This window comes from Chondrus crispus, genomic scaffold (assembly GCF_000350225.1).
Source record: "Chondrus crispus Stackhouse genomic scaffold, scaffold_9, whole genome shotgun sequence".
Lineage (NCBI taxonomy): Eukaryota > Rhodophyta > Florideophyceae > Gigartinales > Gigartinaceae > Chondrus > Chondrus crispus.
Genome location: NW_005178873.1, coordinates 84,215 through 108,723, shown reverse-complemented (window position 1 = coordinate 108,723; position 24,509 = coordinate 84,215). Strand labels below are relative to the sequence as shown.

Below are 24,509 nucleotides of genomic sequence, written 5' to 3'. Positions count from 1 at the left end.
TACGGGTTGAAGGCAAAGAAGAGCGAGAGAGGAGTATTGCATATTCTTATTCGAATTCATGAGTTTGGATTATCATGGCCACATTCTTGGCTGACACAAAATTGTGAAAGCAAAACACTGAAGTGTACTTATGCCAACATTTTGTAAATGGAACATCCGGAGGGCATTCCGGCGATCGAGCACACAGATTTCTGTTCATGCAACTTCAGATTTTTAAAGTACTTGGTTCTTGTTCAAGCTACCACTGCTAAATTGCTACCCCCTTTCCACAACTTCTCATAATTATAGTTGATTGCCCGTATCTAACATGATATGCACAGCACCGATTTCCTCAATTCACCCGAATTCAGCTTGATTACGTCATACAATCTGGAATGCATTGAGGACGCATCTGCACATACAATACTGCATATACACAGTTCTCGCAAGCAACTCTATCTGAATAAACACAACAGCATCATCCGCCTTCTCAGTCCTGACCATTGTCTGACATTTGATGTGTAGTGCAAAGAGGGGCCACTATTTTGTGCACAGAGAGGGTCGTTGTCATGTGAGGGACATGTCCAGGTGGCAGTGTTCCCACCGCAGGACGCAGCATCTAACATGTCGGGAAAAACTGAAGAGATACCATAGCAACCTAGTGTACGAAAAAGGACGGAGCACTTTACAATGTTAAGATACAGTACTCTCCGTATTGATTTATGACCCATGGTGAACTTATATCTAACAGGTACATTAACCTCGGAGTACACGTGGATCTGAGTTCTTAATAAAGAAGTTGCCATAAAAGGCACCATTATTCCGCAGAAAGGCGGCAGCCGTTGTTTTCTGATAGCCTTAGATTGCATGGGTGAAGTTTTGGTATGGAAACAAGACGTTTTTATTTGAAGAAGCATTGATACTGCTTCTCATCGCCATATTCTAAATTAAAACGGGGTACATCGCGATGCCCACACACACAGCCAACTAAGGATGCCCTTTGCAGGGAATTTCACGAGCAACTACACTTCATGAAAGGGATTTGAAATTGTTTTGCGATGTATTGGCATTGAGACTGGAAACAGCTGTAGTCGACTCCCTGGCTAGCAAAGAATTTGATAATCCCATTGTGACGGCTGGAGTCCATTCTAACAACTGCACTCCAGGTGGTGCGGGTAGCTCAGCGAGCAGTCCTGACGATGAATCTAGCAGCAATACCATCCCTTGTACTTTTTACCGTGTGAATAGTAATAGCAACGGTGACGGCAGTGGTGATACCTGCGCTTGTAGCAACGGCAGCCACCTCGTTCCGCAACTTCCATGTCGTCCGCGGCATCTCCCTGAATGGAGATGTCTTTCTCGAAGCGCTTGGCATTCACTGCAAAGGCGACTGTGACCAGGGCCAAGAGGGCCAAGAGAAAACATGTACGGCGATGATACATGTTGAAGAGGTAGACCTGGTTTTTCGGATGGTTTGATGGTTTTCGGCTTGGATCGGAGAAAGGCTTGTGGTGCGAGGGATGTTGAAGCGCAAAGTAACTGGTTCGTGCATGTCTTATATAGATGCAGAGCTGTCCATGATGTTCAGGGATGACACGATTCCAGCTCGTTTGGTGCGCAGTGTTGATTTTGAGAGATGGCCAATCATTGTAAGTTCTGATATCAGTTGTCCAGACCTCATCTAAAATGAGACCGGATGTTGTGCAGGTGCTACCCTCATTCAAACAAAATAAAAGCGTGTAACAGTTGAGGCCTCTATTGATGGCACAAGCAGACGAGGACCATGACCCCAAGAGAAATTGCTTCCTCACAGATGCTTCAAGCATGTCCCGATGGTCGATATACAAACGGGTATCGAGAGGACCCTTCTCCACAGACCGGGACAGATCCCACAGCACGACAAAGGACCGAAGCACTGTCAGTCCTCGAATAAAAGGAAAGGATGGCTTTAGACACAAATGATAATAGCAAACGATGCCACTGTAGAAGAATGAAGGAGAGCATTGATTACGATACGATTAGATCCGAACCGGACAATTCCGCCGGCAGACCCTTGTCGTGATACATGGGTTGCTATTTAATGGGGAAATTCTCTTTGAAACTATAAGACTGCGTCTGCTGAAACTGTCATAAAGCATACGAAATTAATATCCGGTTCATCAAACGAACGGAACTGGGAATTGGGTTAAGAAGATGCGACCAAGTTGTAAAATAGAGGAAGTAGAGTCATTTTATCAGCGAAAAACGGATCCACTTTCCGAAAGTCTAATATTAATCTACTTATCCCAAGCAGAAAGACATGCAGAAATGAAGGAAAATCGGGTCCTCTTCTTGGGACCGACAGGTCCTTTCCTCGTTAAGATGCGATGCGACGCCGAACGTACTCGACACTTGTGGATACATAGAATACAACAATGCTTCTCATCGTTTGAGAACCGAGGGAACTTCCTCAGCACAGAACATGCGCTCGCCGTTTGGCCTATTGCCTACTCAAGCATGGGCGAGGGCGGTGATATTTAGGTGTTTGGGATAGTGAATTGCCCTCTCAAGACCTCGACGCCAACCCCGATTCGTACCATGGCGCACGGCTAACTCGAACAATGTAATAGTGAGCGCCAATGAACAGCATCGATACATCTGCTCTCGGTCAACTAGATGCAATAATGTGTGTTGCACAGACGATGCGAAAGATATTGAGTGAGAAAGGACACTAGCCAGGAACCTCTTGCTTCGCACTGACTCTATTCACCAAATCTCCATTTGAAGTACCCCTGTTCGTCTGTCCAACCGCCAGGTTGCGTGTGAGCCAGCAGAATAGCGTCTCTGCCACATGTTCAAATGTTGAGAGATGAAAACCTCCTGGATACGTGCAACGAGAAACCATTGAGCAGCAAGAGAATATGCTGCCCAAATCTAAAACTATTCATGTCAAAGATGTTTTCTCCCTCAACATTGTTATCGTTGTCCTGTGCCGAAAAGAACATAGCCTCCCTTACCAAAACCCGACACTGCGGCGCTTGCAAATGGCTTTCAATTCAAACCCCTTTGTCGCATACAAAAAGGCCGTGTCCTTAGTACGGCAAACTTTCTCGGGTGTGTATGAGGTGAGCGCGAGAGAGGGAATATCCCGATAACCAAAGTGGTTTCCTGTATGGGGAGAAGTTCAGCAAAGGGCACGGATCCCAGCGGAGCGCTCGTCCTGCTTGCGGACACGAAGATATCCTAACATCTTAGAGCATCCCCACCGTATCAGCCCAAAGACCAAAATTTGTTGTGCTGTGATTGGTCAGACTAAAACACGGTTTTGGGATCATTCCCAAAAATCTGTCATCCCCACTGGTCTTCCATCCATAATTCCGACCAAACCAAAAACTGGCCCCTCCCCTCGCGCGCGCCATCCAACGTCCTTCCCTACAGGTTCCGATTCTGGCTCGAGTTCCGACTCGAAGCTAGAAAATTATGCCGCAGCAGTTGTTATTAGCTGTGCGACGACAATGACAATGATGTCAGTATTGTCCAAACTTCCGGGGCGGAGAGGCGGTTCTCGCAAGGGCAAAAAGGGAAACAGAGATGTACGGCGCGTGCAGGCTGCATTTAGAATAGACAGGGACTACTTTTGGCGCCATACATGTAGTGCAGGCGAACCAACCTTCTCTGAAGCCATGTTTGAGCGCTTCTATCGAATGCCTCGAGAGATATACGAAATGTTACGTGCTGACGTTTGCGCCGTGAATTCCTATTTCATCCAGAAATCGGATGCGCACTGTAGACAGTGTTTCGGGTTTTCCGCTAATTTGAAGCACTCTCTGGCCTTGCCCAAAAGTTTGGGATTCTAGACCAATGCGTTTTGCTTTGGGCTAGATTTGGGACCAAGCACAACTTTTGGGCTTGGATTTGGGCTTTGGGCTGGGCGGTCGGTGGGGTTAATTTCAGACCAAAATCTGGACCAAACTCGGATTTTGGGATTTGGGCTGAACGTTGGGGATACTCTTATGAAGACTCATTTTCTGCGAATTATGAGATGCCAACACGATCGAAAAAATGCAAGGATGCGTTTCCTTCTTTCAGTGGGCGTTCGAACTGAAAATCGGTGTTCAAGGCAGCTCAACAGCTCAACTGCCTATCATCGCACATGCGCCATGTCGAAAAAAAGATATACGGCCTCTTCATCCGACAGCACGGCATGACAGCACGGCATGATCTGCGGTGAGTGGTATTTGCAGTAAAGACAGGTGTTGCGAAAAATAGCTTTTGTTGGAATTGTGTGAACTGGAGACCGATGATTCCTCGTTATCTCGTCGTCGCTCGTGGGTTAAGTCTGTCCTGTATAGGACAGGCTGTCCTGTGCGGTCGGACAGGAATCGCGTGATGGACTGCCAGGCATGGCGGAGGGCGTTTTTGCGGATTGGGTAACACTGCGGCGTGAGACAGGGACGCAGATTTGGAAACAGGGCACTCCTAGTGTCTATTTTGACATGGAGTTTGCCTCATATGAGGCCAGCTTTTTTTTGCAAAAATATATGCATTAAATCGAAACTTTATAAAGTCAGTTTGGACGCCATTTCTTTAACGTTTATTCCCTCGGCAATAACATCTTGCAAAACATTGGGATAGCAGTTGTGGATACACAGAAAGACTAAGTATCCAATGAAATTTCAATGGTCTGTTGATATTTTAAACATGCGTTTTAGTTTCGAAGATATCAACACATAACGTTTTGAGGTTGGACAAAAAGGCTTCTTTTGTAGACATTCTAAAAATGGCTGGAAAAGACGTGCAGATCTCACCAAACTCTACTCTTCCGCAAAGCAGAAGTCAACTGCGGTGGCGAGAGTATCTTATTCCTTCTTGTTGAGAAGGCACAAGTAGAGAAAAAATAAGTTGAAAAGTGACCTCATATGAGGTCATATGTCCAATAGACACTAGGTAGGAAGTACTACGGTCTAGCGAGGTAACACGGGGGGAAGGTGAGGGGAGAAAGTGGAGTCTTTTGTAGAAACAGGGGGCATTGGACAAGGATAGACGGTGTGCGACAGACACAAGAAGGGATCTATCCCTGGTTCATTTCAGCGGAGATGAGAAGGGAGAAAAGGCCTTGTTGTCGGTGGCTATCAAAAAGACACGTTGTCGAGGCCGTATGGAGGCAGGCATGCACGAGGTGGCGTCTGGATATCTCGGGGTTGGGACATGGCATGCAGGTGCGTCCTTTGGCAGCAGTGTACTGTAGTATCAGGGATGTACTACCTCCGGCAACAGTGCTTTGATGCTTTGAGATCCAGTCTTAAGACAGTTTGGACGGGCTTGTTTTTGGACGGTCGCGGGCGTCTCATGTGCAAAACGGCTTCTCATTGGTCTATTTTCAACATTCCTTAACATGTACATGTCAATGCACTGCAGATTAATTTAACCCCCTGCATTACATCTCTGCCCTAACCGATGCCACGAAACAAAACTTAATTGGCTATCGCAGATCACATAAATCTGAAGAAGATCCATTTCAAACCTCCAACTTTCAAATCATCACGGCGCCAAACTTGCAATCTTGGAGATACGAACTGTGCACCATTCTCCCGCCATAGGAGACCCTTTCATAGCTGGGAGGGTAGTACCTGTTCTTCCTTGAAAGCAATCCTCATCCGAACATTTCGCCCTCTGCAACTTGCATCTCCCCACCAACGAGCAAAGCAAAAAGCAAGAGCCGCCTCGCGACCCATTTTATTCTCAACTTTGCTTGCCTCGACTACTGTTTTCACCACACCTATTTTTGATCATCACCTTCCCCTCTGTCGTCTCTGACTTTCTCTGCCTTTTCTGCAAGCAGGATGACTACAAGCGGCCTTCCCGACGCAGCCCCCGCCTTCTACGAGTGGATTCAAATCGCTATGATCCCGCTGCATGCATCGACAGTCGTCGTTGGCGCTTTCATGAAAGCAGTGAGTTGGCATCCGTTCTCAGCTGCGAGGACATTCGTGAAAAGAATATCACAGACGCGCCAGAGATCACACAGAGTCATCAAAACCACATGTCCAGGAGCGAAGTACTACTTCGTTCAAGCGCAGAGACCTCTCCAGTGCCCAACGCAGTAGCAGTTGGTCTGGGCGGATCGGCAAACGGTACGGAATGTGAAATGTTGAGAGCGGTAACGACCGGAGTTTCCGATCCTCGTGTGCAGGGGAGTTGCGAACCAGAAAGCGAAACACCCTATGTCTCGAAAAGTCCGACAGTACCCCCGAAAAACTGGCCGGAGACATCCCTAATCCTACACTATTCTGATGCCGTGCGCGGGCGCAGCGACCAGACAACACCGCCACGCGACATTGATGAAATCTCCGGTGATCTCAGGGGCAGGACTCAAGGGCCGAATAGAAATGCAAATGGGCATATTTCTGACAAAGAGGGCGGAGCTGGAGAGATGAGAATATCTGAAGCTGATGAAACCTCTGCAGTTTACGGATTTCTCTGGACTTTGTCGGTCAAGGATTTGAGGCCAGTTCTTAAACACTGGGGTTGTAAGCAAGGAAAAAATAAGCTCGCTTACATATCAAGGGCCTTCTTGTATTTAAAGACGGCGGTCTTGTCTGGTAAAACGTTACAAGCAACTTTACACACACATCCACAAACAGCACGATTTTCTGCCTGGCTTCAAAGAAAGCTTGAAAGGGATGAGCTCTCCCCTATGATGATCCGACGAGCGCCGCAAGAGTCAACTTTATTGCAAGAAGTCTCATTTGGATAGGCAGCTGCGTATAAGCGACTTAAGCTGTGGCTAGAACGTGCGAGGTGTCGACGCAACTCAATTGAGAGGTCAGGGCGTACGCCGATAAATCAAGACCATCAAGGACAACGTGCACAAAATACAGAATCAGCAACTTATCCCTCGTACAGTCCATCTTCTCAGCCAGAACAAATTACCTATGAAATTCCCAGTGCAGGAGCCACCCCCCGTTCAGCATTAGCGAGTTTTCGCGCCTGTGTCGTTATGAGAGATGATGAACTTGCAAAGGCCGCATTAGCAAGTACAGGACAAGAGATCAGTAGAGCCCAGTTGGACACGGGTTTTACACGGGACTCATACTGGGGAATTATAGAGTCACGCTTTAACTCTCAAATAAGGTTGAGGAGAATGCTTTTCCAGTGTTGACGACGCAGATTCAACCTTTTTGCCGCCCTGTCATCGCTGTGCATCGTTTTTAAAGGATACGTTTATGGAAAGCAGGGCGCAATTCACAGAAATTCTGCAGAAATGGAGAGCGTCTGGACAGAACGATCCCGATAACTTCAGAAACTTTCTCACCTATGGCGCGAATGGTCAGTTCAAAGCGATTGGAAAAAGGTTGATGGTACTGTTTACTTGTACAAGACAAGGCACAGATCATGCCGAAGAGAACTTTACAAACATGTGCACAAAGTTTATACCCCATGGAGGGGGATATGATGAAAGTGGCAGCGGCCAAGGGAATGGGGATGGATTCGCCAAAGGAAAGAAACGCAAACGCCGTGACACCGAGAGTGGGGAGTCTATGAAAACATCTTTCAAGCAGTTGGTCAACGTTGTGACAGATTCTCATCGAATGAGAGCGGAGTCACAGTGCATCATGGATGAGAGAAGAGTTGAGAAGAGAGAGGAAGCTGGTTCCAGCAAAGAGCTGCGGGACTTAGAGGAGCAAGGAAAGCTCTTGCAGCTCTTTAGTTTCGCAAATGACACGTATGCTCATGCTGCGGGAGGTTTGGAAGATGGTTTCAAGGCTACTGGAAACGCGATGTTGAAGGACGCGACGAAGGAATTTATGAAATTGTTAAGCTCAACGCTGCAGTCCAGGTCTCAAAAGAAATTTCATAGCGGTGGAATAGAGAGGAGTGATGGAGTTGCAGCTGCTGTGGGACCTGCAAAAGACAGCGATACGACTGGGTCTTTATCAATTGATGGTACTGTCTTAAGAAATGACGTGCCAACGGTGCAAACGGATGCCGTTCTTTCTCACCGTGAGTAAAGAAAGTACGCACCCGGCAACAAGTTGTGGCCTCGAATTTCTGTAATCCTTGCGTTGTATGTTAACAGAGAGGGTAATATAATCCGACAGCCGCACGGCCCCGCCCTTGTGCGCGAAGACCACTGCCTCCATGGCGCCGTTCGCGACGTCCATGGTCGCCGACGCGGCTCGCGCCTCCCGCACGCGCCGCCCGCCGACGTCCTACGCAGTCACGCGCCGGTACATGCCGCACAACACCATGAGGAACGCACGGCGATCTCAAGAAGTGGTAATCCATTCATCCATTACTGACAAGTATCGCAAACTATTCACGAGACACGAAAGGGAGTCTTTATTCTTTGCGGAAGGGTCTCCGTCTTCTGCTGACCCGTGGGCAAGGGCAAGGCTAAAGACTGCGAAGTCAGTTGCTACTATGGCGGATTGCACCCGTCCGTGGAGTATATCAGATGCTCGAACCATATTCACGCTTTTGACTCTTGATGTCAACACCAATCATGACCACGATTTGTTCATTTGTTCTGAATTAGTTGACGAGAAATCGTTAGAATTTTTGAGAGAACCATCACACCCCCGTAGACGTGGTGCAAGTCTGGGAGAGACGTCACGCCAAACGTCTGCCAATGTATCTCGCAGCCAATTTTCTGCATCTCCTGCACATTCCTCAGTTGCTTCTCCAGAGATTTCCTCCCGACTTGGGGAGCAACAAGATGCAGTTCAATCAATGCCTGCAGCAGTACTAGAAGCGAAGGTAGAGAATTGCCAGGGGCAGATCTACCAGGAGAACTGCCGCCGAAAGCAGCTTCAGGCACGGAACTCCATATCAATGTGCCAAGCCCACCAGGCGAAGATTCCACTACTAATAGTCGAGGTGCGGCAAATCCGGTGCATGTCGTCCTTACTTCAGCGAAGGACCGCAAGAAGTCTGCAGTAGCTGCAGTAGTCGGAAAGGGACACGGTTCTGTGAAGAGCGGAGAATCACGACATAGTAAGCAATTGAGACGAATGTCCTTTAGGTTGCTCGAGCCAGGAAACCTGGTTCCTGAGAATGGAGCAGCTGCAGTAGATCCATCAAATAAGCCCGGCGCGGCTCGAGCCAGGTGCAGCTCTCTGTTTTCACGGAGTCGGTATGCGTCCGGTGAGTTGCTTATTCATTCAAGTGCAATTAAGTTGCTTGTGCGAGAGTGTGTCGAGCCCGGATTTATCCATTTCTTTTCTGACATGCTGGGCACGGTACAACCAACTCCCAGCTTGAAAATCTGACTCGTTCAAATCCCAAAAACGCTCTTCAGGATGGACCGCGGTGCTGTTTTCAAAAATGGGCAACTGTTTTTACCCTACATCTCAGTATTTAGGTCTCTTATTCGTCATGGTGCAACACCACTTGGAATATATCGATCAGAAGATGCCCCTGTTCGAGTGCCCGGAAGACAGAGGCACCGGCGCGGAATGGCTCTCTTAGAAGAGCTAACGCTGTATTGGAAGGGACTTGCGAAGGCAGGTACTGCGTCTGTCACAAAGGGCCGTTTGTAACTGTTTCAGCACTTGCTAGGCATTGTAGAAGCTGTCTCACCCCAACACATGAGAGAGGCGCAAGGTCGACATGAGATCAACGGGGGTCAACAGGATTCAAGCACCAGTGATGAATACGACAGCGATTGAGGCACAAGTGGGGAAGATGACGAGAAGGAAAATATGGAAGGCAGACTCAAGGGGCTGTCAGTCGACAAACACCAAAAGAACCTCGAGGATAATACTGCTCCAGGTCCTGTTGGGGACACGGGTCCGAACCATGCAACGTCTCCTGCATTGCCGCAGAAAGGGGATTTATTCGAGAAACACATGGAGGCGGGAAAAGGGGAATATGAAGTACCGGGAGGGTGCAAGTACAAAGAGAGCCCGCCGGCACAAAAATTCCTCCCGTACGTATTTACTATGCCAGAACCGTGTACTTTACGTGCGGAAACCGATGGTATCTACATCCTGTGTCATCCGTCGCTGGAATTGTCGGACAGGTGGACGGAAGCCATTGCCAACGAAGGGGAAGACGAGTCTCAGGATCAATAGAGTTTACGCCAAACGGGTTTCTGTGTTTTTTCTTTCGGTTATCTTCAGATTCATCTCTAAATGTTAATCGGCCTCCGTATTTAGCGAAGCCTCCAGCCCTAATCCGTATGCGACATCCGATTCAAGGTGAGGATAATAGCTTCGTCTCGGCGAGAACTCGTCAAATTGCATCATTTAAACAGCGACGACCGTTTGTAATCGTGGAGGAATGCCCAATACGTGGGAGTTGACTACCAATTCGAAGCTCCTTTAGAGGAGTCCTGCAGCATCCACGGGTCTCTCCAATATTCACCCGCGAAAACAGCTTGATCTCCCATCTCTTCTTCAATTCGCAGTAGTTCGTTGTACTTGGCAAGCCGCTCGGATCGACAAGGTGCCCCCGCTTTAATTTGGCCGGTGCCGAGTCCTGCGCAGAGCGCTGCTATGAAAGCATCTTCCATCTCTCCAGACCTGTGGCTCACCATCACGCCGAAGCCCGCATTTCGTGAGAGATTGTTGGCCTCAATAGCTTCTGTCGCTGTTCCAATTTGATTCACTTTAAGCAGCAAGCCATTACAGGCACTCGTCTCGATAGCCCTTTCTATTCGTTCAGGATTTGTGACGAGTAGATCGTCTCCAACGATCTGAATTAACTCATTTAGTTCCCCAGTCATCTTTGCATATGACCTAAAGTCGTCTTGGTCGTGCAACCAGAGGCAGCGCGCGCACGACCCCACTGCGAGCGTGGACCTCTGCGATGGGCGCCCAGCAGCCCCTAGTCCGCGCACCGGAAGCGTACGAACGCAGGGTACTTTCGATTCCGCCAGCCTACACAGTCTGCGACTTGCCCCCCGCCACGCTTAGTGCCGTCTCAGACGCGCGCGCGCCCTCTGAGAGCACGCACTCCGAAGCGCCGCTGCCCGCATCAATGCGCACCGTCTTGTCATCCCCGCCGGACGCTGCTCCCTCGCCGCTGCGAGTGGGCAGCTATCCCCGGACGCCTCCCGCGATAGCGCAAGGGCAAGAATCTCACTCTCTTGCGCGTTGCTCACGACCTGCCGCACGCCCCGTGGTACAAATTCCCGCCCTAGGTGCACGCCCTCTCATCGCGCCACCTGCACCTATCCCTGAGGGACGGGTGCAGGTGCGGGCTGGAGTACTCCGGCGGAGTGAGACAGATGTGTAGTTGGAATGGGGCAGCCTGCGCCATTCCAATTCCGCACACGCGCGGAACGCAGACCGCAACAGATTGGACGTCTGCCGACGCCCACGCCTCTGCGCCTCCCTCGTCGCCCGCTTCGTCCGTTCTGACTCCCCGGGGCGCGGGTACCCCCTTCAGTCAGAGTTCCCATCAGTAGATTCTCCCGAACTACAATGCTGACCTACAGTATGCAACAAAGTGACCACCGGATATGGACGTTCTTTCCCTTTCCCCTTGATTACGGCCACAATTTTATCCCGCTTGTTAGAGATAGAGTTGATGTTAAGCGGGAGTAGGATCCCTTCATGTGCTGGACGCTCGTCATCCGGCAGGTTCTGGAATTCCCGGGCAACTCCCCTCGATATTTCGGACCACGTCCGCACATCACTTTCAAGCATTTCTCTTTCGCTGTTCGTTAGTTCATAAACAACCTGCGCTCTCTCGGTATCGCTTTCCAGGCAGTACTTGTGTAGTTTCATTAATAAACAGATAAGATTGGTACTCTTCTTAACTGAAAACTCCAATCCACCTCTCATAATCCTCCATCGCCCGACGAGCATTCCAAAAGCCTGCTCAATGTGCATGCGTAACGAGGATTGATAAAAGTTGAAGTTGTCCTGGTCACAGTCTGCTTCACTCTTAGGAAAGGGTGTGATCACCTGTTCCGTTCATGTGTAAGCCTCGTCTCCTACAATGTAGAAGATTTCTCCTAACACACCTTTTCTATTTCCCTCTTCAGTCCAGACACAGAGTATGCCAGAGCATCATGCGTGGAGCCGGTGCACAGAGCGGACCAAAAGCGGAAAATATAGCTCGAATCGCATAGCGCTTGAACAGGAATTGCGTAAAAGCCCTTGCGGGATTAAAACTGTGCAGGGTTCTCCTTTTTAGAAGGTTTCTTGACCTTGAAGCATATCCCATCCAGAGCGCCACGCATCCAGACAAGGGGCTTATTGGATTTGGAGAGGTTTGAAATTTATTCGCAATCTCCTGCAGTTCAGCAGTGGTTTCAGGAAAACCTTTCAAACGTAGGCGCTCGTTAAGGGCTCTGCAAGTGCTGTTGACAATGCTGTAAATGGTAGACCTCTGGATCTGATACGCAAGCACTAGGTCACAATAGCTCCCCCCTGCCAATAACCTCAGTGTCACTGCGAGCCTTTTGTCAGATGGAATAGTTCCCCTTCTGTACTCACTGGGGCCTTTGAAAGGCCTATCCAAAAGATATCGCACCAGGCTCAGGAGCGCACTGAATGCCGGAAGCGACATCCGGTAAGCCTTGCCGAACATTGGCGGGGAGAACCTCTTGACCACATCTTCAAAAGAAATCGTGTACATAAATGGGAGCTCGGTTCTCGGGTAGCTGGCTCAACGATGCTTGACCCTCGTTTCTGCTGAGATAAAAAGATTGCGGCCGCAATAGCTGAGTAGCCTTCCTCCTCGGACGAATACGAGCTCCCTGTCAATGCTTCGTCGCTACCAAGAGGACGAACTTTCAGCGTTTCAATAATTTTCTCAGCCTGGCTGAGGACGTTTTCGGCAATCGGAGTTTCGGTAGGGAAGCCCGACCGTGCCATCAAACGACGATCGTAAGGGAGGGAACCAACGGGCTGCCCTATACGTTTGTCGTAGACGAATTGAAGTCCGTCCGGAGCCATATTCATCGCAAAAGATTAGAGAGAAGGTGTCTATTGTAAATGAAGGTGAATAGATCTGCCGAGCTACACAGTGGCGCTGGAATGGTGATGAATATGGTACCGTCGCAAAAAAGAAGACCGTGGATTGAAGACATTTGGGAAACTGAATTTCTTCACCCGCCATGGGACGTAGAAATAGTTTGTATGCTCAGCCTTGGAACAAATCCCAAAAACGTTTCTCTGTCTGCTCTCCCTACAGGTACCGGAGAAAAGTTGTGGGTAGGCGGGACAACTCTCGTTAGGCCTGCATCGGGAACAGCAAGCATCCGATGGGTGAGATGGAGAATGTCGGAAACAGCTGAGCTCCTCGCGGTCCATGTCTCGTTTGTCCCACAGCCTTTTCCACGACGCCGCGACCTGCTTGTACTTGAAAAACAGACACGGCTCCTTTTCGTGGTGCGGGGGACGGATCTGCAGATAGCACTTGGTGCAAAGACGCCGTGGCAGCAAAGACCCTCGTTCAGGACGGGGTACAGAAGTTTGCGGATAGGGCATTCTCCGCGCATCGATTTTGAATGCTCGTCGATACCGGGGTGACGAGATGCGAGCCCTCGGCGGAGAATGAGACGCCGCACCGTTTTCGTGGTGCCACTGACAAGTGGGGTACAAGCCATTCTGTTCGAGATATTGCATCTCTTAGGGAGGAGGAGTCCTGGAAATGCGGGGCGGAGAGGGCGAGGCGGTGGGGAAGGTGAGCACCCGGCGGCAGGGATGAAGAGTTGCTCATAATGAATTGGGGTTGAAAGACAGGTGTGACAAGGGACGGAGTGGAGTTGAATGGGGATGGAGGGGGAAGGAATGTATACTCCAGAGGAAGGAATGTATACAAGATCGAAGGATGAAGAAATGGCGTATGTGTGGAGGCAGAGCGGGGGAGGGGGTGTGGGCGGGAGGGCGGAGCGAGGGCGGAGAGATGAGAGGGGTAAGAGTTGTAGATGAGCGTGTGTGGTGAAAAGGAGGCGCGGGGATGTGTGCGTGTATGTACGGTGATACATTGAAGGAGAGCGTAACATGGAAGAGGGCACACAACTGAAATTTTGTTGTGTTGACCGTGTCGCGAAAGACGAGATCCTGATTTCCGCACACTTCATAATTACAGCTCGATTATTTTATGTACTTCAAAAAAAGTGTCCACGACCGCCCAAAACGAGGCTGTCCAAGGCCGTCCAAACTGTCTTAAGACAGAGCCTCACTTTTCAGCTGTACTCGTACGCGTTATTACTCATACTGTACTCGTCGTTTTTGTGTACACAAAATCGACAAGTTCAGGTACAGCATATACAGTAGTTAAGGTGAGAGGAAGATATTCTAGGCGCAGCACCTTACTTTTGATCTGAGCAAAGTTCAGTTCATAGAGTCGCAAAACAAACCTCAACTCGATGAAAACGTTAGCACAACGCATCTCGAAAAGCCCTTTTATGTGACCAGGATGAACCTGCTTGGGCCAACCTTACCATACAGCAAAGAAGAGGGTGCCCTCTTCCAATCCCTATCGGCTTCACACACCGAATTTCCCATGAGGGCTCCATGACCGACTAATCCTCCGTAAGTGCTCCATGAGAGAGCAAAATGTGACGAAGACGGGAATGGGGTGCATCGTCATCGTCCCATCCTGGCCGAAAATCACACAGCAATGTCTACAACAATGCCAGATCGTCTCCTGGGCACGTGTAGACACCAACAAGGATGTCTCAACATTCTTTGCCTAGACGTTTTCGCAGAAACAAGTGTTCACCTCTGCAAACAGCCGTGCGGACAGCACCACCCCGTTCCCCTCGTTACACGTGTTCACTTCTGTAAACAGAAGATACTTTACAGAAGTGAACACTTGTAACGAGCCGTCCCCTTTTCTTGCTGCACGTAGATTCTCTGCGATGCACGCATTGCGAGTCCTAGACGTTTCCGCAGAAAGAAAAAGGAAACAAAAAGAAAGGTTTCTATTGCAATTCCTGAAAAGTATTGAATACACTACAGTGTCGGGGTGTGACTATACAGTATAAACCTTTCGGGCGGGTTGGCGCCAAGACTTCGATTCAACATATCACTTGAACAGTACGCCACCCTGTGCTGTCACCATGGCCTGCGTATCATCACTCTTCTCAATTGTGCGCAAGTACAATTCCGTAGCGCGAACTTAATTCGCCTCGAATCCCTCCGCACCATCTAGCAGCAGATTGGCGAGAAGCACCATGGCACCAACATCGTCGTGTTCCTCAATCGCATCCTCAAACAGTTTCACAGCGCGCGGTGCGTCCCGCACAACACCGTCTCTTCCATCCCTTACTAAGATTGCTAGGTTGAACATAGCGTCGCAATCATGAGCCTTCTCGATGGCGTTCTCGAACAACTTGGCAGCACGAGCTGAATTTTGCCGAGGTTGACAATTGCGCCACTGTGACCGTGCCCCCCCTCAAACACTACCCTTCACCCTTCAAGGGTAGCTCGTACCGAGCATCAGTTTACCAATAGCAGCCCCAGAGAGCATGAAACAGGACGAGAAGGCGGCCTCCGAGCAGAGCAGCCTCACCAGTCGTCAGCATGCCAACGACGGCAACACCCTGTTCAGGCTAGGCAACCTAGCGAGGCACGGAAGGGATAGAGTACAAAAATGGTGTCGCAGGCGCTGTGAAGCTCTACGAGGCCAAGTTATTCCGCTGTTTCCCTCGCAAGACGTACATGTACCCTCCTTGCCATGCTCGGTGTGCTTTTCACCCAACACGCGCTCTTATTCCCTGGCACATCTCTCAACCGACACCTTTCCTCTCTCCGGTCTCCCGACGCCTGTCTCCCCTCGTAAACCTATTCGCGGTGTCACAAACGCCTCTTTTTCCGCACACCGGCAACCTCGAAAACGCCCGTGGCGTTTCCATCACCTTTTTTTCGGCCATAATTCACTTCTTTCTTTCGTCAATCTCTTCCGCCTCTTTCCCCTGCCCCTGCATACACTCCCACGGCCACGCCTCGCACACACCTTCCAACTTCCCGCCCAAGAGCGGGAGCTCGGTCGGACGTAAGACGGAAAATTCCATCTTGTAAAACTCGATTTTCGGTCGCGTAACGGGCGGGCATGGCCCAAGGATTGGCTCCTCGACGTTTCCGGGCTTGGCTCCGACGACGATAAGGACGCATCCGCGGACGGAGACGCCCGAGTCGTAGGGATCTGCCGGCCCTTCAGGCATGCCATCAGCGTTGTAGTACTGCGGCTTCATCTAGGGAACTTCACGCAGGCGATCTTCGTATTCTCTTCGCCATCGGCGGGGTCCCCGCGAACGATGGAAGTGGTCATATTCTGGAACAGCTCCTCAAAGGAGACGTTGACTTGGCCGATGGGTTGGTCCTCGCGGAAGGGGTCTTGCAACCACTCGTTTGGGCGGGTAGAAATACATATCTCTTTGAAGGATGTGACGGGATGGGTCATATCAAGGAAGCATTATAAGTAGAACTTCAAATCTATCGGATTGTGAGCAAGAGATTTCGGCCCGGAGGCAGCTGGCGTGACAGCCGGGGGCAAATCGGGGCTCTGAGGAAAGGGCTGTTTCTCCGAGAATGGCGGTGAGAAGGGAGAACCGGACCCGAGCACGCCATTGATGGGACCTTCATCAATTCCAAAAGTAACACCTCTTGTGGGACTTATAATTGAAGCTACGGACTTCAGGTACTTTGTGTCGATGCTCAGCCTTCTGCTGGCTTCCTTCACGGCGCCAATCTCCTCAGCTCTCGCGCCTACGCTCTTCTGCCAGAAAAACACGGCCCCCACCTTTTCCAGCGGCACGCACAGCTCACAGCAAACGCACATATCTGCCAACGACCGTGCCACGACCGCGTCATACCGGCCCGATGCATCCTACTCTACCCGACCTTCTCCGTCCTCCCCCACACGGACGTGACGTTTTGCAGGGCCAGCTCGCGCTCTACGATGTCATGGAGGCGCGTATTCTTACGCGCGGCCTCGAGCAGCGTGACGTCCCACTGCGGCCTCGCGATGGCCAGGACGAGCCCTGGGAACTTCGCACCTGTGCCGACGTCCACGACGCGCAGCGCGCTGGGCTCGGCGGGCTGCATTCACCCCTGCACATCACTTCTGCGAACAGCCGTTACAGCATTGGGGTGTGACTGTACAGCTCTGCGAACAGCCGTGCGGACAGGACCACCCCGTTCCCCTCATAAAGAGAAGTGAACTCGTGTACTTTACTACTTTACAGAAAAGTTCAGCACCACCCCGTTCCCGTCATAAAGGCTCATAAAGAGAAGTGAACACGTGTGTTTTACAGAAAAGTGAACACGTGTAACAAGCCGTCCCCTTTTTCTTGCTTACACCTAGACTAGACTAACGTCTAGGAATAATAACGTCTAGGAACACGTACAGTACTCAGTTTAATATGATTACTGTAGGAGAGACTCATGATTCTGGTCAGGTTTACTGACGGCCCTCTGAGGGGGAGGAGGAGCGACGACGGTGCTAAGTACTGGGAGCTGTGTACACATGTAGCATACGACAATTTCAGTGGTGGAAACTCCGTCGCCGGTGAGTGGCTGTGCGAAGTGTGGTACTTGTGTGCGTGTGCACGTGTACGGGTATCATCACAGGGTGGATCCACCTTCACCAGGACGGGGAGTTGGTGGGGATACAAGTACAGGAGGGGGTGGGTACAAGTGGGACAAGTCGGGTATAACCCGGGACATGTATTTTTTAATTCAATTAAATATTTCGTCTGAAAACAGCTCTCCCTGACCGACTTTCGGCTCAACGGTTCTCCGTTGTAGCTGAACGGCTCCATGAAAGTAAAAGCTAAATACATACAACGCTTGATGAGACAGTCTCTTTACAGTTCTCGCGAAGAACTGAGAACGATAATGCAAAAGTACAGGTGATACGGGCCACACAACATGGATATCAAAGCATACTTCGCGGCAAAGCGAAACAGGACCGGAAAGAATCCAAAGAACGGAAGTCCATTCCGCGGGAAACAGTAAATGTAAGAATATAATGCATATAATAGTGGAGCATTGCGAAGCATAACGGCTCTGTCCCGTGATATTGGTACGTCATTGCCTCGCGATTACAAAGGCTAGCGGTATCAGAAGCGTCAAGAAGCTCGGCTCCGCGCTGCATTGAATGCCGACAAACAAGGCCTGCCAGTCTGCAAAGCCCCCCGCATTGCGCAACTCAGCAAGTCCGCTTTTCATGGGCGTGGGAACAGCATGATTGGACAGGACCATCCGGCCACCTCATCAGCCAAACGCGGCCAGAATTGCGCGCTGTTGGACGAAGAAGAAGCTACCATCTGCCAACTGCTTGTTCGTGAAGCAGACCGCGGGCGTCCCTTCACTCGGCGGGACCTCAATGACGCTTTTTACATGTTTGCATCTGCGTTGAGTGTTGAGCGACAGGCAAAACTTCCGTTCGACAACCTCACCCCAGGAAGGGATTTTCTACGGAACTTCTTGAAACGGAACGCCGAAATGATTCGCTTGGGCCGTCCCGCAAAAGAGACTGAAGAGCGACAGAGAGCGTGCAATGCCCCATACGCTAACAACGCATCTAGCCTCTTTGGAGAACGTCCTGGTGGAAAATGGAATCACTGCTTCACAGGTGTAGAACCTAGATGACACCGGAGTTGCTCCGAGCCGCGATACGGCCAAGCATACATGCCAAAAGATGCTTCTGCGCACGTCTATGTCCAAGACCACCCAAGTGCGCACCACCCATTTTAAGAATGTCGACAGGATAACGATGATGGCGACTGTATGCGCAGATCGTTCATCATTCCTCCGTTTTTTGTGTTGAAAGCAATGCGCATTCCGTACAGGGAAATCGTCGTCGACAACCGATACGAGATGGAATCAGTCTTTGATTGCCTCCCGGACGGCTCACTGCTGACGGTTTGCAACGAAACCGCTTCTGTGGATCAGTGGAATTTTGCGAATTGGGCTAGACATTTCGTAACTGCGATGAGGCCGAAGACCATGAATGGGCGCAAGGTGCTCCTCACCTACGATGGATATCGATGTCACATTACTCTGCGAGCGCTGGATATTCTGAGCAAGGGCGGTATTATCGCGTATTACCTCCCGGCCCATACGAGTGGAAGAACACAGCCGTTAGACGTTGGAATATACGGCCCGTTAAGTCCCGCTTGCATGACGAGGTCCATACCGCAGAGCAGTGTGGGTATGGTTCGGAGTTCGACCAGTTCGATTTACTCCATATGATTACACGGGCATACGCGGCGTCGTTCACGAAGACCAATACTCGGTCTTCATTCCGGAAGTCTGGTTTGTGGTCCTTTGACGGATCCGCTATCCTTGGGGTTCCACGCCCTGCTATTGCATTCGAGCCCGATGCAATGATTACTGCGGACCAACTCTCTGCGATGCTGGATGCGAAGCAAGTGCAGGTGCGTGAGGGGAATTGTCTACAGCCAATTGAAATAAGAAGAGATTTTTTGAACAGTACGCATGGTCTCGTGGTTTCGCAGGAGGAGGCCATACGTGACATTGCTGAGAAGGAGTCAACAGAGCGCCGCAAGAATACGCAAAAGGCCTCAAAGGAGGCCGACGAGGAGATAGCCTATGCGAAACAGCGCAAATTGAAGCGCACGGCTCGCAGGGAGTTTGAGATGTCCGGTATGAAGCGTGGCGTCCTTGCGTACGGCGATGCTGCTGTTCTGCCTCGCTCTTTCAAAGTTCGCGCAGCAGTCGCAAAGGACATGAAATCCAAGATTGGCCCAGTGATCGATTAAAAATTGCACGATAATTTGCATTCTGCAAATTTTACCGCAGTCCCACTTGTTGCCGACTTTTCGTCTAAATATTGCCCGGACTTTGCACTAGTGTTGCTGGCTACCCAAATGTCCATTGCCAACTATTTCAAAGAGTCATACAGGCCCATGAAAGAGCTTTCTAACCATATAAATTTCAGATTATACGGACGCCCAGAGGACAAATACTTCTTCCATCTTTCGATTTGTCCCATTTAAGGGCCCCCCTTCCTGTACTGTACTGGGTGCAGCCAGAATGTAGGAGAGACTCAAGACTTTGGTCGGGTTTACTAGTGGGAGGAGCGACGACGGTGTTAAGTACTGTAGGTGAGCTATGTACACGTGTAAGACAGGACACAGAAATTACCGCTCTACCATTCTTTGCGATGCACGCATCGCGAGTCGTAGACGTTTCCGCAGAAAGAAAAAGGAAACAAAAAGAAAGGTTTCTATTGCAATTCCTGAAAAATATTGAATACATTACAGTATTGGGGTGTGACTGTACCCTTCTCACAGGCTCAATCTGTGACAAGGCTCAAATTGTGACACCGAGTTCTATGTCGTTGCGCAAGCTCGACATTGTATGCCACCAAGGGCTCCAGCACTATAACAAGTGTCGCGAATGCATCTTCCAACGAATGCAACGCCTGCAAGACGAGGCGGGGCTCATGCTTGCCCGCTCCTGCCCACACCTCATCGAGTTTGGCTCGCTCCGCAAATGTTCGTCCCGTTGTAGTGGAGGAAGCAAGTTCAGCCCTTTTTGGAGGATCTGGGAAACGCTGCCGAATATTCGCACGGCCACTCTCCAAGGATACTATTTCCGCAGTTGCGGCATCGAGCCTCGCGTGCTTGATCGTTTGAAAGCTCTGGAGTCGGTTCGGATTAAGGATATGTTAGAGCATGCTGCGCTTCTCGGTCCCGTCGTCACGAGCATATCAGATCGATTCCAACGCAGTGGCGACGATCCCAGTATACGCGCGCTTTCAAAATGCGTCGGATTATCTGACTTGCGGCTAAGCTTAAGGCCTGACGACCGCGACCTTCGTGCGCTCAATCATGCAGTGCACTTCATGCCGGTACTAAAGTACTTGAGTCTCAGATGGGCTTGTGGCCTGCAAGGAACGAATTTCTTAAAGTGCAGATATATCAAGACAGCTCGAGATGGGAACATCAGCACAGGTGTGGCCGTCTTCCCAGAGTTCCATGTGGAAACGGTTGAGTCAGTCATGCAGCTTGTGCGACAGACGCCTGTATTGGAAAGTTTGGAGCTTTTAGATGTGCGCATTCCCACAGAAGGGGTTGTCGATGTCTTGAGGCATCTTGGAAATCGGTTGAAGCATTTTGGAGTCTCTTTGAGCAGACAGGCCGACTCGAGTTTCGAGCGCTTCCAAATCCTGATTGCGACGATTTGTAAATATAACTGTAGGTTGGAGTCGGTCTCATCGGGGCTACGGGGTACGGCAGCAAATGCGCTTTCCCTGCAAAATGTCAAAAGGGTGCATCTTTCGGAAGCCAATGTGGGCCTTCTCGAAGAACGGAAAGGAAAGCTGGATGAAATGTTGCGGTCCGTGAGCCGGTGGGTCCCGTTTTTGAACCCGAGCAGTCTCAAAAGCTGGTTAGATGATGTGTCATGGATTGAGGTCAAGTATTCTGCTGTACATGTATGGTAGAAGTACAGCTATGTAGACAGCACGTCCTACTTCCCATCAGTGCGCTGCAGCATTTGGCGAAAGGCAGCAGTTGATGGTTGGTCCGAAGGGTAAAGGCAGGGCGGCACAAATGAACTAGCAGGTTGCGTCTACAAATGAAGTCGTAGGCTGCAGCCCGCTCGCTGCCGAGATGGATGGTGACCTCGGCCAGAACCAGTGGGTACACTTAAGGAAGATTCTGTACGACTAGGAGATGCGGTAATTGACACCCAGTACAGGTGACTACAGCATTCGGACGTGGGCAGCTCAACCTCGGGAATGCACCAAGGGAGCATGTAAAGGCACAGAACGGTACGGTACTATTGTACACTTGAGACGAATGTACGGCATGTGCCGTGCATCGGGCGATCAGAGGAGGAGGCGGGAGGTATGATGATGGCAAGATTGGGAAGAAGGTCGGATGCCCAAAGAGAAACGGGGGAAAGGTACCAATCAAACTCGATACTGACGAGGAGCGTCTTGCCCAGAAAGGGGGTTAGGGCACGTTCACGCCGTTGTGGTAGTTGAAGTAGTGAAGTATCATACGGACTCCAAGGTGTGGTAATTCACCAACCATTGTTCAATTTCATAAAGTTGCATTTGCATGAAGGATTTGAAACATCAGGAGTACACTTTTACCTCCAGCACCCTCGGTCCGGGTAACATAAATGTACTCTAGCGATACTTTGTTTCCAGGCAGAGTAGCCGACTTTCCTTACCCGAATCCATCGGTCGCCCAGTTTAGCCCATCCCTCAGTCGGCCTCCGACAGCTCCGCCGCACCGGCTTACCACTCGCCTCGTGACCGTGGCCGCAGCGGCCTCAAGTGGGGAACAGCAACATAAGATCCTTCACACCGTGTTCACACCGTGTGGCAACACGCCCGCCGACGCCCGCCAAAATCGGGTCCCCTCCCACAGATTCTTCTCGGTCTCATTGCAAATATTTCCTACATTCCACGCCCGCCGCCCCCAACGCACCATCTTCGTCTGCAGGGCTCCGTGGCTCACCGCCTGCCGCATCCCTTTTGCCGTCTCGCTGCCGACTCAGTGCGCGCGTCACGTGCTGCGACCCACATGCCGCGCGCCGCCGCATCGGCGCGTGGCCCTGCGCGCTTGCGTTACCCAGCGAAGCATCGCCCCCGCGCTCGCAGTGCTGCGCCGCGCCGCCGACTCGCAGCACCTGGACGTGGCGCCGCTCAACGGCCCCGTGCGCCTGACGGATCTGTTTTTCAGCGAGAGCAAGCGGTCCAACCTCACGGCGATCAGAACGCCGTGTTCCTCAAGACCGTTGAGGACGCGCTGCGCCGGCTACTGGCGCTAGAGGGGGAGGCCGCTGTCGCGCCCCCGCGCAGTGCGCGTCGTTGACCTCGGCACGGGTGCGAGGTTCCCGGGGCTCGTCCTGGCCATGACGAGGCCGCAGTGGGAGGTCACGCTGCTCGAGGCCGCGCGCAAGAAGACGCGCTTCCATGACCTGGTGGAGCGTGAGCTGACCCTGCCCAACGGCGCGTCCGTGTAGGGGAGGGCAGGGAAGGTCGGGCAGGGTAAGATGCATCGGGGACGGTATGACGCGGTCGTGGCACGGTCGTTGGCGGAAATGCGCATCTGCTGCGAACTGTGTGTGCTGCTGGCAAAGGTGGGGGGGCGCGTTTTCACGCAAAAAAGCGTGGGCGTGGGCGCTGAGGCGGTGGCCGCCGCGAAGGGAGCTATCAGAAGGCTGGGCGGGAAGCTGGAAGGTGTGCGCGAGGCGTGGCCGTGGGGGTGGATGTAGGGGCAGGGAGAAGAGGCGGAAGAGGTTGACGGAAGGAAAAAGTGTATTGTGGCCGTAAGAAAGGTGAAGGCAACGGCACGGGCGTTTCCGAGGTTGCCGGGGGCGCCGAAGAAAACGCCTTTGTGGGACCGCGAATAGGTTTGCGAGGGGAGAAAGGCGTCGGGAGACCGGAGAGAGGAAAGGTGTCGTTTGAGAGATGTTGCAGGGAATAGGAGCGCGTGTTGGGTGAAAAGCACATCGAGCATTGCAAGGGGCGTACATGGACGTCTTGCGAGAAGAAGAGCGCAAGCGCGTTGCGAAAGGCACAGTTCTCTGTGGCGATGTGACAGACGAAGTAAGAAGTTGCACAGCGGCCCCGATCGAGAGTTGTGAGGCCATTGAGAATTGGTTTATCTCGAGACATTGAACAAGGTTTACTAACCATGGGAATGTTTTTTGTGCTCAGCGGACACAACATCGCATTCCACACGCCCATTGTCAGCAATGCATGCGGCCGGTGCAATTTGCAGATGTGAGCGAGTCTTCGGGCGTCCCTCTCAGCCGGCACCTAAGTCTCATCGGGTATCTTTTTACTGTGTTCGTCAAAGACGAAAATACAAATCAAATCCTACGCGGTGGCCCTAACATCTGCACGGCAGACGCGAATGAGGGAGAGCCCGTCCACGGCCGTACAGGCACAGACAAGCACTGCACGCCTCTTGATCCTCGTTTGGAGGGGCGGAATCCTCTAAAAGCGCCCGTACCCAACGTTTATCACATTCAGGAATTTAATGTAGAGAATGATACTGCAAACAAAAAAATATTGACTCTCAGAAACGTCTGAAAGCGCAGTCTGCAGTGTCGCCTCTCGAAGACATAGTTTGCGACGACTTGCCAATTTCGCAATGGCCAAGAGCCCGAAAACAGCGGATGCAGGTTGAGGAAGGCGAGTTGTTGAGGACCCGCAAGCACACGGCAGCGTCGCATTTGTTGGGTCTCTCCCATTACAGATGAAGCGTGCAAGACATGAAATTTCTCGTCGTCCCACTTTGACCCCGGCACACTTCGGAGACCAACTCTCCCATCCAAATAAAAGCAATTTTCTTCGAATACGCACTGCATTCGCATATTTATCATAACTTCTTATGCGTCCCACATTGAGCCTGTGAGAAGGGTACAGTATAAACCTTTCGGGCGGGTTGGCGCCAAGACTTCGGTTCAACTTATGACCTGAGCAGTACCGAGTGGTACCCTTCTGCGAACAACCGTGCGGACAGCACCACCACGTTCCCCTCATAAAGAGAAGTGAACACGTGTACTTTACTACTTTACAGAAGAAAAGTTCAGCACCACCCCGTTCCCCTCACACCCCGTTCCCCTCATAAGGAGAAGTGAACACGTGTA

General features: G+C 51.0%; 7 protein-coding genes; 4 read left to right on the top strand and 3 right to left on the bottom strand.

Moving 5' to 3' along the window:
* Positions 1 to 856: 856 nt before the first annotated feature.
* CHC_T00007901001 (hypothetical protein) lies at positions 857 to 1,805 on the bottom strand. XM_005712203.1 is given in 2 exon segments: positions 857 to 1,184; positions 1,185 to 1,805. The coding sequence occupies 1 exon segment, from the start codon at positions 1,803 to 1,805 to the stop codon at positions 1,185 to 1,187; it is 621 nt and encodes a 206-aa protein (XP_005712260.1). The 3' UTR covers positions 857 to 1,184.
* Positions 1,806 to 8,972: 7,167 nt separating this feature from the next.
* On the top strand, positions 8,973 to 9,230 carry CHC_T00007900001 (hypothetical protein). The gene has a single exon (XM_005712202.1). The coding sequence runs from the start codon at positions 8,973 to 8,975 to the stop codon at positions 9,228 to 9,230; it is 258 nt and encodes an 85-aa protein (XP_005712259.1).
* Positions 9,231 to 10,021: 791 nt separating this feature from the next.
* Positions 10,022 to 10,687, bottom strand: CHC_T00007899001 (hypothetical protein). XM_005712201.1 is given in 2 exon segments: positions 10,022 to 10,264; positions 10,265 to 10,687. 1 exon segment carries the CDS (start codon positions 10,685 to 10,687, stop codon positions 10,265 to 10,267), a length of 423 nt encoding a protein of 140 aa, XP_005712258.1. The 3' UTR covers positions 10,022 to 10,264.
* A 9,539-nt stretch (positions 10,688 to 20,226) lies between these two features.
* CHC_T00007898001 (hypothetical protein) lies at positions 20,227 to 21,976 on the top strand. XM_005712200.1 is given in 2 exon segments: positions 20,227 to 21,339; positions 21,340 to 21,976. 1 exon segment carries the CDS (start codon positions 20,227 to 20,229, stop codon positions 21,337 to 21,339), a length of 1,113 nt encoding a protein of 370 aa, XP_005712257.1. The 3' UTR covers positions 21,340 to 21,976.
* A 49-nt stretch (positions 21,977 to 22,025) lies between these two features.
* Positions 22,026 to 22,679, top strand: CHC_T00007897001 (hypothetical protein). The gene has a single exon (XM_005712199.1). The coding sequence runs from the start codon at positions 22,026 to 22,028 to the stop codon at positions 22,677 to 22,679; it is 654 nt and encodes a 217-aa protein (XP_005712256.1).
* A 385-nt stretch (positions 22,680 to 23,064) lies between these two features.
* CHC_T00007896001 (hypothetical protein) lies at positions 23,065 to 23,601 on the bottom strand. Its single transcript, XM_005712198.1, has one exon. The coding sequence runs from the start codon at positions 23,599 to 23,601 to the stop codon at positions 23,065 to 23,067; it is 537 nt and encodes a 178-aa protein (XP_005712255.1).
* A 12-nt stretch (positions 23,602 to 23,613) lies between these two features.
* CHC_T00007895001 (hypothetical protein) lies at positions 23,614 to 23,949 on the top strand. The gene has a single exon (XM_005712197.1). It carries the CDS (start codon positions 23,614 to 23,616, stop codon positions 23,947 to 23,949), a length of 336 nt encoding a protein of 111 aa, XP_005712254.1.
* Positions 23,950 to 24,509: the final 560 nt, after the last annotated feature.

Coding starts and splice junctions, on each gene's coding strand:
- CHC_T00007901001 (XM_005712203.1), bottom strand. CDS start 1,805: ATGCTTGAAGCATCTGTGAGGAAGCAATTTCTCTTGGGGTCATGGTCC.
- CHC_T00007900001 (XM_005712202.1), top strand. CDS start 8,973: ATGTCCTTTAGGTTGCTCGAGCCAGGAAACCTGGTTCCTGAGAATGGA.
- CHC_T00007899001 (XM_005712201.1), bottom strand. CDS start 10,687: ATGACTGGGGAACTAAATGAGTTAATTCAGATCGTTGGAGACGATCTA.
- CHC_T00007898001 (XM_005712200.1), top strand. CDS start 20,227: ATGTCGTTGCGCAAGCTCGACATTGTATGCCACCAAGGGCTCCAGCAC.
- CHC_T00007897001 (XM_005712199.1), top strand. CDS start 22,026: ATGTACTCTAGCGATACTTTGTTTCCAGGCAGAGTAGCCGACTTTCCT.
- CHC_T00007896001 (XM_005712198.1), bottom strand. CDS start 23,601: ATGGGCGTGTGGAATGCGATGTTGTGTCCGCTGAGCACAAAAAACATT.
- CHC_T00007895001 (XM_005712197.1), top strand. CDS start 23,614: ATGCGGCCGGTGCAATTTGCAGATGTGAGCGAGTCTTCGGGCGTCCCT.